The 14,578-nt window shown below is 30.9% G+C and overlaps 1 protein-coding gene across 1 annotated transcript; it reads left to right on the top strand.

Moving 5' to 3' along the window:
• Window positions 1–10,021: 10,021 nt before the first annotated feature.
• On the top strand, window positions 10,022–14,219 carry LOC149224918 (deSI-like protein At4g17486). Its single transcript, XM_089386333.1, has 3 exons — window positions 10,022–10,730; window positions 12,935–13,222; window positions 13,542–14,219. Exons 1-3 carry the CDS (start codon window positions 10,463–10,465, stop codon window positions 13,787–13,789), a joined length of 804 nt encoding a protein of 267 aa, XP_089242459.1. The 5' UTR covers window positions 10,022–10,462; the 3' UTR covers window positions 13,790–14,219.
• Window positions 14,220–14,578: the final 359 nt, after the last annotated feature.

The raw sequence follows: 14,578 nt of genomic DNA, 5'->3' as shown, positions 1-14,578 counted from the left end.
TCTTATCAATTGTTTTCATAATTACATTGAAAGCCATATACCAAACAAAGATTGAGTGTATCATTTAGTTTTTACATTTTCTTGAAATTATTATGTGATGGTTTAATTTAGTACGAGTCAAAATAATAAAATAATAATTACAATTCTTTTAATACTTAAATATTTATTAATTGGGTTTGTTATTTGTTTAATGATTTATTATTATTTTTTTCAAAATTTAAATATTGGATTTTTTTATAATGCAACTTTTTTTTGTTTGTCAAGTTGTTTGTGTTCTTCTAGGTTTGACCTATGACTTGAGAAACCACGATTCAGGGGCATCTAAGCCATCAAAGTCATCCAGAGATCGCACTCGACTTGGGCCACACCAACCCTAAGCTGACTGAATTTTAGCATGTCTCCTTCCCGTAGCACGAGCACAACAGTGTTCGTGAGGTTTGATCCCGGGTCACCTTGCTAACGAGGCCCATCTTCAACCAGTTGTGCTAGTAAGATTTGACCATTTTTATTTATATTAAATTGATTATTTTATTTTTATTTTTCATCCAAAATTTATTGAATTTAGAGTAATCAAATTTGTTGAAGTATATGTTTTTCTTAACACAAGATTTGAGATTTTTTTTTACAAATAAAGGTATTGAATCACTTTGAACCTTCGATATTGTTACTTATTCATATAAATTTCTTATTTGTTATAAGTACAAATTATCAATAATTGCATTGTCTTAAGATACAATTATTTCATAAAAGTCACAAGCATGCTAGTTACAACATGTCTCGAGAGACTTGGAAATGAATTGTTCAATAAACCACTCAAGCTAAGATCCTTTGACTATGCTTATTTGATTATTATGTTAACAAAGAAGTATTATTATTATTTTCTATTTGATATTTTAATAAGTATTGTTAGTATCATAGATGTGACATATCTACCCCACTTGGGTTATGAGAAGAGCCTTTCAGTGTAATTATTTTGGACCATAGGAAACATTTTTTAATCTTGTATTTGAAGAAAATTGATCGTCTATAAATGTTTGTGAATAGAGAATTGACAATCAAGGACGAATGCCAAATTTAAACACTAAATGGAACTAATATAATCGCCATCGTCTAAATGTTCTACATTTTGACCTTTTTCTAGGCATATTTTGTGGGCAACTTTACTCAAAAGCTAGCAAGAAATTGTTGCAATCACAAGTTTGAGTTATGAAATCAACATAATTTGAGTGCTTCAAATGTTTTTCAGGACATTGTATCCATTTATGCTTTCAAAAATACATTTTAAACAACAACAAAAATACATAATTTTGGCAACAATTGTATTAACAAATTTCAACGAAAAACCAAAACGTCAAAAAGTTAAATGCACCAATATAATCTTACCAATAGTTATATGACAAAAAATAACAATTTAGAAATGTACATTAATTATTATATACTTTGGGACATCCATCCTCGAAGGTACAATGTTTCACCTCAAATGATGAATTCCATGATATATGACCATCAATGATACATTGATGAATATTTTATTATGTTTCCTTATTAATAGTAGCAAGTGAAATTACATGACCAACATTATTAATGTTACATTGATGAATATTTACTATTTTTCGTTATTAATGGCAGCAAGTGAAATGATATGATTAACATTAAATGTTTGATAGTACAACATTAATGATCATATACACTTAAAAAGACATCATGGAAGGTTCAATACTTCATCTTAAAAACAAACATTATACAATTTTTTAAATATATTTATGTTTCATAAGAGGAATATAGATGTTTGAGTCATCGAGGGGTCATTCAAACTCATCAACAAGACTCAAAGCCATTACAACAATGTTTATCATATCGCTTGTGAGAATTGAACCTGGGTGGATAAGATAACAAATTCCTCCCAACCAACCAAATGAAATCTAATAAACAAAAACAAGCATTATACATTCGACGGCATAACAATTATATATATATATATATATATATATATAATTGTTATGCCGTCATATATATATATATATGTATATAATTGTTATGCCGTCATATATATATATATATATATATATATATGTATGTATAAATTAAATCTAATAAACAAAAACAAGCATTATACATTCGACATATATATATGTATGTATAAATTAAATCTAATAAACAAAAACAAGCATTATACATTCGACGGCATAACAATTATATATATATATATATAACAATTATATATATATATATATGACAGCATAACAATTATATATATATATATATATATATATAATTGTTATGCTGTCATATATATATATATATAAAATTGTTATGCCGTCATATATATATATATATATATATGTAAGCAGTCTAACCAATAAACGAAATGACTCTTATTATGTTTCGTTATTAATAGTAGCAAGTGAAATTATATGACCACCATTGTTAATGTTACATTGATGAATATTTATTATTTTTCGTTATTAATAGTAGCAAGTCAAATGACATGATCAACATTAAATGCTTGATAGTTAATGATCATATACACTCAAAAGGACATTATGGAAGGTTCAATTAAAGACAAACATTATACAATTTTTAAAATATCTTTATGTTTCATAAGAGGAATATAGATGTTTTAGTCATCGAGGGGTCATTCAAACTCATCAACATGACTCAAAGACATTACAACAATGTTTATCATATCACTCCTGAGAACTGAACCTAGGTAGATAGGATAATAAATTCCTCCCAACTACCCAAATTAAATCTAATAAACAAAGACAAGCATTATACATTTGACAACACAACAATTAATAATGTATATATATATATATATATATATATATATATATATATATATATAAAAGAGTAGTCTAACTAATAGAGGAAATGACTTTTATGGTCGAAATCTCGCAAATACAATTTGGAGCAAGATTGTGATTTCTTGATGTTTAAAATGTGTTTTTGAATGCATAAATGGATTACCCTAAAAACCTTTGAGACGTCGGAAATTTACATATTAAACAACATAAACATATGATTCTTAAAAATATCTACTGGAATTTGGTCAAAATCGACATAAAAATGGCCTCGAAAAGAGCCATTTCGTATATTAGTTAGACTCTGTGTGTATAATTTTAAGCAATAAAAAAATCACAATCTTACTAAAAATTATATTGCAAGATCTTATCCTAGAAACCATTTCATCTATTAATTAAACTACGTCTATATTTTATAACAAAACAATTATATATATATATATATATATATATGACAAAAAATCACAATCTTACTAAAAATTGTATTGCCATATTTTAGCCAAGAAACCATTTCGTCTATTAGTTAGACTACGCCTATATTTTATAACAAAGCAATTAATGTTATATACACACATGATCTAACTAATAGACAAAATTGTCTTTTTCAGGGTATTTTTTCTAGTAAATTTTGACCAAAATCTGACAAAAACTTTTAAAAAAATGAGTTTAAGTTATTTAATCTGTAGAATTTGAGTGCCCTAGGGGTTTTGCAGAGTGTTAAATCCATTTATGCATTTTAAAATGTGTTTTAAACAACTGAAAATCACAATCTTGCTTGAAATTATGTTCGATGAAAGAGACTATTTCATCTGTAAGTTAGATTGTGCCCCCCGCCTACCCACCCACCCTCACACACACACACACACATATATATGCTATAAAATGTAGGCGTAGTCTAACCAATAGATGAAATAGATTTTTTGGTCAAAATCTGCCAATACAATTTTTAGTCAAATTGTGATGTTTTATTGTTTAAAAAAAATATGCAAAAAAAAAAAAATACACCCTAAAAAATCTTATTAAACATTAAATCTTTACAAATTAAATAACTTATGATTTTTAAAATTCTCTAAACAAAAATAACTAAAAAAATATTAAAAAAACATCTTATCTATTATAAAATATATATTAATTATATACTTTAAATAATATATATCTCGCTTTAAATAAAAAATAAAATAAAATAAAATCATCTCATCTATTAATTAAATTATACATAAAATATATATTAATTATCTACTTTAAATAATATATATCTCACTCTAAATAATAATTATTTTAATGTTAGATTAATATATACTTACTGTAATTAATACCAATAATATTTATTCATGTAAACATGTATCAAAATAATAAATCCAACTGTAGAATTTGAAATGTAATCATATTGGTTTCAAACCACTTCCCTCCCAGTGACATGGAGTGGCAGGATCACTCACATGCCTGAAAAGTAAACATTCAAAAACATGGTTGACCTTTTTAAACTTAAGAACTATGGTTGTTATGATTATCACTTTGTGTTTAGAAAGTTGTTTGTATTTTTGAATTTTTATTTTTTTCCAACATCTCATGGAAACAAGGGTTTTCAAATTTAACATTTAAACCCACCGAACTAACCAAGAGCATGTCGTGACTCTGCTTGTGAAGAGTACTTTTTTGTCAGCAGTTTTATCGATAAAAGTGCTTATAAATAGCGGTTGGTTCTTAGAAGGTCAAATGGGTCCTAGTGGTATCCAACATATTTGACAATAAACATCACTGTCTTCCATTAGAAACATAGACAATAATAACCACTATATCACCACAATGATACCACCTTATATAAGTTGAGCATTTCCCCACCATATAACCATGACAAATTAAGATGATAATAAGTTAACATCTTTCTTAAATGGTATGGTGTACTCTTTCCCTAAGGTAAGATGGCAATATCATGTTGTTGGAATGTGAAAGTGATCATGTGTGTATAATGATTACAGGTGGAGAATGATTAATGAAATATTATTTGTATTAAAAATGTAAATTTAATAATTTTTACTGAGATATAAGAGTTTTAGTTGAAATGATACCAGTATTGATTCAGGTTAAGTTTACTTTTATTAAGTTCCGAGGGGATTAAATTTTTGAGGTGCAATTTTTTTTGAAGTGCAAAATTTGAAAAAAGATTTGTACGTCAAGTGATTTGATCCTTATACGATACTGATAGATCCTAGCTTAACATGGATATATGTTGGTTATTTATATATTTGTAACATGTCAACTCCATGATAAGCATGAAAGGAAATACACATCTTTTTCATCTTAAGCAACATACTAATAAAATGTTTTAATATTATATATATATATATATATAGACAATCTCTCTATATAAATAAATAGATAATTACATTAAAAGTCTTTTTGTTATTAGTATTTTTTTAAAAGATTACATGTTAACCAATTAAAAAACACTTATCAATGGAAGAAATTACACATTCATTCATCTTGAGAAACACACTAATAAAGCGTTTTAACCATCATAATTTTGTTTGGTTATTATTCTTTTTCTTAAAATGTTACATGTAAACTTCATACTAAGCATCGAAGGAATCACCAAATCCCCCTCATACACTAAATTTGAAAGCAACTATCAATGAAATAAGATCCCTCTTTCTCTCTCACGCGCGTGCACGCGCACACATATAATTCACCATCCCATTAGTAGGCAGATTGTTCTCCTGTCCAACATTGGAGCTAGCCCCAGCCTAGGCTCTCTCTCTCTCTCTCTCTCTCTCTCTCTATATATATATATATATATATATATATATTTCATGGACCCTAGAGATCGGTGATAACTATGTCCATAGAATGTTTGTATTAGGCAGATCCACTTGAAGGGATCACTTCTTGTCACTTCAACCGCAAAGCCTGACCCCTAGAGTGTCAAGAGAATTGAACACACACATATTAATTTTTTTAAATTTATTTATTTAAATGACACATATCAACTTCATGTTAAAAATTGAATAAATTATACATATTAAAAATTAATTTCAATTCCTTTATATCTTTATATATAAAGTTGATATAAAATTATGTTACTTAATATGACCATTCAATATTTTATTTATGGTTGACACTCATTATTTTTTGGCTATCAATATATATATATATATATATATATATATATATATATATATATATATCACACGTTAATTGAACATAAAAATAATTATACAATTATAATATCAATATTATTTTTAGATGCGTGTCAACTCCATATAAGTAATGAAGGAATAGAATTACACATCTCCTTCATGCTAATGAAAAAATAGAATTACATATCTCCTTCATGCTAAAAGTAAAAATCAATTATATATGATATTAAATTTTCTCTTTACTTTCAATTACTTTATCTTTCTATGTAAAGTTGAAGTAAGTTTAAGATGGAAATTGAAGTATTTTATTTTTGGGTAACTTTGAAAGATTTTTCTTATTATTACTATTTTTTTTTTTAAATTTGTTAGTGTAAATATTATTTTAAATATGCATGCATAACATATTTTTTTTCTTGTTTATTATAGTCGACATTACTTTTCTATTTAGAGAATATTTTATTTTCATTTTAAGAGGGTCGAATAGACTTACACATCGCCTTCACACTAGGCTGTGGAATGTGCTTCTCGACTCAATAAATTAATGATTTTGATATCATACATTGTAAACTCTCTTTAACTTGTAGTTATCATTTAAGTGGTATCACTTAATTAAAAGTCTTATTACGAGAGTAGAATAATATATTTTTATTAGGATTTAGTTCCACACCAATCCTCTCCTTCTTCAAGTCTTATGTCTAGAACATAATTCAACTCTACATGTTGATAATATCTTTCAATATCCGTTAGAGACACAACATAGAGGCTAAGTTAAAAAGTGATGAACTCAGTTTTTTGTTTTGGTCGAAATTCATCACCAAATCTGGTAGAAATTTTGTGAAAAGTTATATTTCGATGTGATTGATGGGGACTTTGACCATGGTACTTTGCTCACAGAGGTTTTGACTCGTCTGAAGAAGACCCATATTGTAAGAATTTCAAAAATTTGAGTGGATTTAGGATAAATTTTTGCCTTGTTAAAAAAATAGACTAGTCGAAAATCAATAATTAATAGTGAAAGTGGTAATATCACCAAAATGCCATTTGATAATAAGAAATTAACTATGAAAGAGACCATATTGCAATATTACCCCTTAATAATAAATGATTAATAGTGGGATCGGTCATGTTGTTTGAACCAATATGGAAAAACTTGACCTCACGAATAAATCGGCAAGGGTAAGGAAATTCAAAAAGTCGTTAAAGTCTAGAGGTTTTGAAAAAATCGGCAAAAACCCAACAAAATTAGAAAAAAAAAAAAAAAAAAAATCATTTTTAAATTTGTTTTTAACATCTAAAGTATCCACAACGTCAAATAAATGCATTTCCACATAAATATGAAAAGAAAGCTAATATATAATATGTATAAGAAGTCTAGTGCTACATCACATATCAAAATAGTGAATCAAGCCTTGAATCCCGAGTCGTGACTCAATCTCAACTCTCAAGAGTCAAAATATCAATAAAAATATAATAAATGTATATCATGAGTCATCTGCATGTCATAAAGTAATCAATCACTGAGATCTTTTGCCCCTTTTACATGAATAGGGAATAACTTTGCCTTTTCCTTTAGAGGAAGAAGGCCTTGCCCCCGAGGCTACAAATGGAATATGTCGTCCTCTAGAAGCAGAATAGGAGGTGGCCTTTGTCCTCTGCTGCTACCCATCCTAGATGGTGTCACGTCCTCCTCCTCCTCCTCATCCTCTTGAGAGAGAAATTAAAATACATACATGACAACAACAAATCGACACCTTGAGGCTCTCACATTGAGTAGTGGACAAACCTCCAAATCCACACCAAAAAACTAGTAAATCTCCTCCTATGGGCAATGGAAAACATCTCTTCTCTCCACAGGGATGAATGACAGAAAGAAGAATAAAAAATGAGTGAAATTTTCAGCCCTTTCCCTCACTTATGCATGGTTTGGACGGGCTTCACAATTTTTTCAATCGAATCTTGATAAAATCACGACTTTTTGATAAAATCCTGATTTTTCACTTTCCAAAAAGTCACTAAAAAATTAGTTGGCTAGCTGAAATAATTAGACTTTGCCGATTTTATCATGACTTTTTCCACACTGGTTTAAACCTCTTAATAATAAGTGATCCACAATGAAAGAGATCATATAACCATGATGTTGCTTAATAATAAGCAATTTATAGTCAAAGTGATCATATCATTATATTACCATTTAATAATAAGTGATTGACAATGAAGATGATAATATCACCAAAATGCCACTTGAAAGTAAACCATTAATAGTGAAAGCAACAATATTGCCAAAATACCACTTGCTAATATGTAGTTGACAATGAAAGTGACCATATCACTAGAGTATCATTTGATAGTAATTCATCAACCATGAAAAGTGACTATATTGTTAGAATATCATTTGATAACAAGTGATTAATAATGGAAGTGACCATATACCTAGAATACCTGTGGATTAAAAGCGAAAGTGAAAGTAACCCTATCATATTATGATAACAAAAAATCTATAGTAAAAAATAACCATACTACCATTATATTACTTAATACTAAATGATTAATAACATAAATGACCATATTATTAGAATACCATCTAATAGCAAATGATTAACATTAAAAACAACATTATCACTACAATATTAATTAATAATCAACACTTAACAATACAAATAACTATATTATTAACACATTTTTAGATAATACAAAATTAATAATAAAAACAACATATTACTAAAATACCACAAAAAATAAATACCTAAAAATACATATTATTCACTTTATTATAATAAAACAATATTATCATATATAAATTAGATTATAGTCAACATTAAATCAATAATATTTATTTAGTCAATATTTATAAAATTATACTTAAGAATGTCCCTATCTATAAGTTTTAAAATTTACAATCTATTATATACCAAAATTAATTAAATCACATCTAAAATCAATAATACACAATCAAAATAAACCGAAAAAAACAATTTAAGAATTCCAAAATGACATAAAAATCTTTAAGAAATGTGTCACTGGCATGCCAAAAATAATTTAACTATTCCAAAATGATAAAAATTTCTTTTAAAAAAATTTGTCACTAACATGACAAGGTGAAAGCGACACTATATCATATAATGGTGAGCTAACAACCGACAAAGAGCCCTTAAATAGGGTGAGGAATAAGGGGCCGAAAGCGCTTTACACACCCTCCATCCGTAAAGCCACCGGTGGGGTCGGTCGCCCTCCAAACTCCCTGATCTCTGGGAGGCAAGAAAAAAAACAAACTTTTAGCTCAAATTTGGTGATGAAAATTTCTCGAAAAAGGTGTTTAGTTATTTAAATTGGGTTTGTGATGAGTGGATTTTAGTTATTTAAATGTACAAATAGGTTTAATTTTCCAAAACATTTTAATTATATCATTATTATTATTAATTTTTAGGTGACGGTCAGATTAGACATCAAATTAGTGTAGGTGGAACAAGGGACCCATTTTGTTTAGCAATTTGATTACAAAATTTCCGAAGACATACATACTCCATCTCCTCTAGACTTTTTAGGAGGAAATACATGTTCTTGACCATTAGCCCCATTCAAGCTGTATAAACTAGTATTTGTACATAACCGTGCAAAAAAACGTCAACGACATAAAATGCACATAACCTTGCAAAGAAACACCAATAGATTAAATGCACACGACCTTGACATTAAATGTACATAACCTTGCAAAGAAACGCCAATGGCATTAAATGCACACGACCTTGCAAAAATCGTGACGACCTTAAAAAAAGAGAAAAACACCAATTTTATTATTCTATAAGACAACAAATTTGAACAGTGTCATAAAAATAAACCTCACCATAAAAAACACTTAATAACAAAATTTAAATTTATTATTATAAACTTCGGATAAAATCAACCAAAATATAAAAAAAAAATCTAATAACTAACCTAGGCACCAAACAAAAAAAGCTTGTATAACTAACCCTAGCTAAGAAATTTTAAATACCCACACCTCGAACACATAAAAAGCATCACAAAACCCTCTGTATAACGGGTAATTTTGCATATTTTTACAAGTCCTTTCCTGCCTCGAAGAGCTGCGTCCCATGCGGTAAAAACTTCGCAAACCCCGAGACCCAAAAAGGGGAGTGGGTAGTATTTTTTAACACTCAGTGCATTGTTTTTCCCTCCATTCAATCACGTCTGTGGTTTCAGTGAACAGTCGGTCCTTGTTTGGTCTAATTCTGCTTGAATTGTACAGCCCTGCTCTGCTGTTTTTTGTATATTTATGTTCTTTTGGATCGATATGTGTGTGAAAGAGCCACAGGCAAAACTCATATGTGAGGAATAAAACGACTAACAAGGGGATTCGGTCTGCATACCATGGGATTGATGGCTGTGAATCTGCTCAAATATTTCTCTGGTACAAAATCAAAGATTTGATTTGACAATGCAGACGCTGTGAACTGGGTTTTTCGGTTTCTGATAACAATGGTGCAGATTGATGTGAAGGAGTTATTATGAAGAAGAAAAAACATGGAGAATCATCATCCTAAAAGTGGGAGGAGGAGATCTGAGTCACTGGAGCTTGGTGGCCGTCGTCAGCACTGGAACTCTTGTATGTTGAAGCCTCTGAGGTTCAAGGGAAAATGTGGGTTCAGTATGTTCTCTAGAATGTCAGCCAGAGAAATTGTTTCAGTTGAGGAAGAAGCTGCTCATGTGTATCTCAATGTCTATGACCTCACACAAATGAATGGATATGTTTATTGGGCCGGGCTTGGGGTTTTCCACTCAGGAGTAGAAGGTACGCCTAAAATTTTCTTCCTTCTCATTTTCTAATATTCTGCACAAATTATGCTTAGTCTAGCGTTCATTGCATTGGTCACTTGGTTAGCTTGAGGTTTTTTTAGTCTGTTCAGTGCCTTTTCTTCTCTTCATTCTGGGTCAGTTTGGATTTAATGTCGATAGATTCCTTCACTTTTGCGGTAGCCATTAACATAAACACGGATGGCTATCTTCCGGATCTCATGCTTTGAGGGCCAGAGTGGACCGTTACAGGACCATCTGAATTCACGTCTCGTATGCACCTTGAGGTTCTGAAGTTCGTTGGCCAGTGGATTTAGATGGGTTTGTTCTAGTGTCCATATTCAATGCGTTCAATGCTTTTCCTAGATTCAATGCACTGAACATACGGACACAAAGTGTTGAGGAATCCCCAGGCCTGACCCCATTTGAGCTGTAGAACACCTTGCTTCTCATGTTGCAGTTATCTAGGCTAAGGTACTGTTGGATTCGTATAAAATAATGAAACATTGGTAATCACGCCTACAGGTGCCTACTGGTCGCTAGCGGGAAATTAAAATACCTGTTAACTATGCAACAACAGCACTGATAGATTATTTGGATCTGCCAATATTGTACATTTTGGCAGTCATTAGTGATTGTTGATACATTGATAATCAAATTATTATGGATTTGTTTCCCCAAGTAAACATAGCTGTCTACGCTAGATCAATGAAATGGAATGGTCTCTTTATTTTCATTTCTTTTAATTTTGTTTGTGGGAGGGGGGCAGTGGAAATCGTGTAGATCTGGCTGGAATTTGTTGAGATTTTCAATTTTGAGCTTTGCAAAATCTCAGGGCTTAAATGTAACTCCATGTCCACTATGCACCTCTGTTCTCACTGTGCTGCTGTGGAAGTCCTCACCATCCCCTGACAAATATTTAACCATTGTAGCTTATCCATTTCAGTTTCACTTGTTGAGGTAATAATGTGTAATCTTTGAATTGCATTATTTGATTTACATCAATTTAACATTTATGCTACCACAGGTCAATTATAATACTCTGGAGGATTTTCTCCACAAAACATACAATGTAAACTAGCATGATAATGTTCTAGGTTTGTACTGGCCCTTTTGGATTCACATTGTAAGTTGGCATTGTATTTATATTAATATCTAGCTGCTTGCTAATCTATCTGCAGAATGTCCAGAGATAGGTGATGTTGGAGTCAGTTTTACTGTGAAATTGAACCTTTTATTGCACAAAAGGTAGCAGGACAGGAGCTTCTATCTTCTTGGACCAGTTTAAAAATGTGATAAAATTAGAGGCAGAGCGTTAGCTTCAACAGTTTAATCTTCTTCACTGTACCAGATATTAAGATGTTAAAGCCATTTTTAAAAGTGCATTCTACATATGTTAAAAGTTAAAACTCAGGTATTCAAAACAGTAATCTGAAGAATTCCAAACCTGAGTGGTTGTTGGGTTTCTAATAGATGTTAAAACCATTTTTAAAAGTGCGTTTTATATATGTTAAAAGTTAAAACCCAGGTATTCAAAACAGTAATTTGAAGAATGTCCAAACTTAGGTGGTTGTTGGGCTAGCTAATAGATTGGAATATGGTCTTGAAATTGGAGAGGTAAAGCAAATTGGAGAGGTACAGCAACCTATGCTTTATACCACAAACAAGGAGGTTGCATACATCAGTTTGATATGTTGTTTCGCTATAATTTTAAAATTAGATTATTGAGTCGAGAGGCTCATTCTACAGCTCAGTATGATGTGTGAGTTGAAATTTTGCTCATGTGGGCCAAAATAAAATAAAAAAAAAATCTAAAAATAAAAAAATTAAATAACTATACAAAACATTTAAATAATGCGGGCTCATAAAAAGAATTTCCACGATAAGAAATTGGATCCTTCTCAGCTCATGTTAGATCCGAATTTAAAATGAATCTATTCTGATTTATTATAAATCCTGTTTGTGTTTGTATTATGTCCATATACAGTGGCTTTGTACAAATTTTGTTTGTATTATGTCCATATACCGTGGCTTTGTACAAATTTTGTTCTTTTATTGGATGTGCATATCCATGTCCATGTACAGTGGCTTTGTCCTAGCATTGATATTTTGTTGGTAAAAACATGTTTTGTAAAAGCGTGGATGTAAAAAGGATCTGAGATTACCCACTTAACAATTCTCTCTGAAATCATTTGGATGCAGTTCATGGTGTGGAGTATGCATTTGGGGCACACGATTTTCCTACTAGTGGTGTGTTTGAGGTCGAGCCTCGTCAATGCCCAGGTTTTACATTTCGTAAATCCATATATATTGGGACTACAAGTCTTAGTCCTTCTCAGCTCAGGGAGTTCTTAGAGCAGGTCGCAGGAAACTACAATGGAGACACATACCACCTTATTGCTAAGAACTGTAATCACTTCTGTAACGATGTCTGCTTGAAATTGACTGGGAGATCCATTCCAGGTTGGGTGAACCGACTGGCGAAAATTGGTCCGTGTTTTTATTCCTATGAATTTTATTCTCCACTCTGTTACTTCGTTTTTTTTATGTTTCTATGAAGTGTTTAAATTACGAAGTAAAGGCACTAGTAGAACCAAGTTCTTTAAAATGAGAACATAATTGGCTCTGAAAATTAGAACTACCCTTATATCAAGAAGACTCGACATCGCATGATATGAATTACTGCTTCATGCTCAGTGAAATTAAAAGAAACAGACTTGCATAATTTCATTCATTAAGGCCCCTTCTTACAGTTATCGATCTAAAACGAATGCGAGTCCGCTCATCATCTTTAATCTCGGGCTTGCAGGGTCATTCTGCAACTGTCTGCTGCCAGAGAGTCTTCATGTGTCTGCAGTACCACGACGATCTGATTATCAGTCATATGGAGAGAAAAAAAAACTAAGAAGTTCTTTTTGTCGGTTATCTGGCAGTCTTGCTACCATGTCTACAAGAGAAAAGAATCTCTCTGTTTCATCCATGTTGCTGCAGTCACCCTTGAGTGGAAGTGTGCTGCCTTGGGAATTGAAAAGTTCTACTGTGGTGAAGGAAAGGTAGGGAAAATTGTTATAATTATGTTTTGACGCTCTGTAACTGATTGCTTACATAAGTGTGAAAATGCTTGACACCACGAAGAGGTAAGAGAAATGTAACCAAGGTGCAGAATCCAGGTTCTTGATGCAAAGTAACACCTGGGCGATGCTTTGGGGTGCAGTATTCTTTGAGGGTGATCTTGACATTAAATAGTGGTACCACGGATTCCTTTTATTTTTCCAGGGCTTGGGGAATCTGTGAAAGAACTGATACGTTTAACACATTGCAGCAAAATAGCATTGCTTCTCAAATTTATAAATCAATCCATGTGTTGGAATTCTGGTCAACATCCTTAGTTGGGCTCGTTGAGTATCATTCACTCTGGATGAAGTTTATCCTGTCATCATTGTATATGATTTAGAACCTTATTTTCAATTTTCATATATGCTTTTTCTATCGTTTCTTGATTTATTCTGTTCCTTCTAAAACCGAGTCTGAATATTTGTTTTTCATGGTTCAATGTATGGAAATAGCTATCCGTAGCTTGAGTGAGAACATATACTATATTGTTCTGCTTGAATGTAACTCAAGTCATCATACCTCTGGGAATTCGTAATATTAATCTTCCTAAAAAATTGTTAATATTATGCCTGTAAGCATAATATCTCATGCTGACTCTATAGCCTATATGTAAGAAGTTCTACGTTGAAAGGCGGATAAGTCATTTTGCTTCTGCAAATCTGGTTGCATTCAACCCCAATAGTTTTATAATTTGTTTTGTTAAAGGGCCTGTTTCACATAGGAAAATAAATT

The sequence above is a fragment of the Pinus tabuliformis genome, chromosome Q (genome assembly GCF_031772625.1).
Source record: "Pinus tabuliformis cultivar Carrire ecotype Pingquan chromosome Q, CPIR1, whole genome shotgun sequence".
In the NCBI taxonomy this organism is placed as follows: domain Eukaryota; kingdom Viridiplantae; phylum Streptophyta; class Pinopsida; order Pinales; family Pinaceae; genus Pinus; species Pinus tabuliformis.
Note: the sequence above shows the minus strand (reverse complement) of the source record. Positions and strands in the feature narration are given on the sequence as shown.

Bases quoted from the DNA above. Each gene is read 5' to 3' on its own strand.
- LOC149224918 (XM_089386333.1), top strand. From the start codon at position 10,463: ATGGAGAATCATCATCCTAAAAGTGGGAGGAGGAGATCTGAGTCACTG. The intron at 10,731-12,934 runs GTACGCCTAAAA...ATTTGGATGCAG, and splicing joins TTTCCACTCAGGAGTAGAAG to TTCATGGTGTGGAGTATGCA. The intron at 13,223-13,541 runs GTCCGTGTTTTT...TCGGGCTTGCAG, and splicing joins GAACCGACTGGCGAAAATTG to GGTCATTCTGCAACTGTCTG.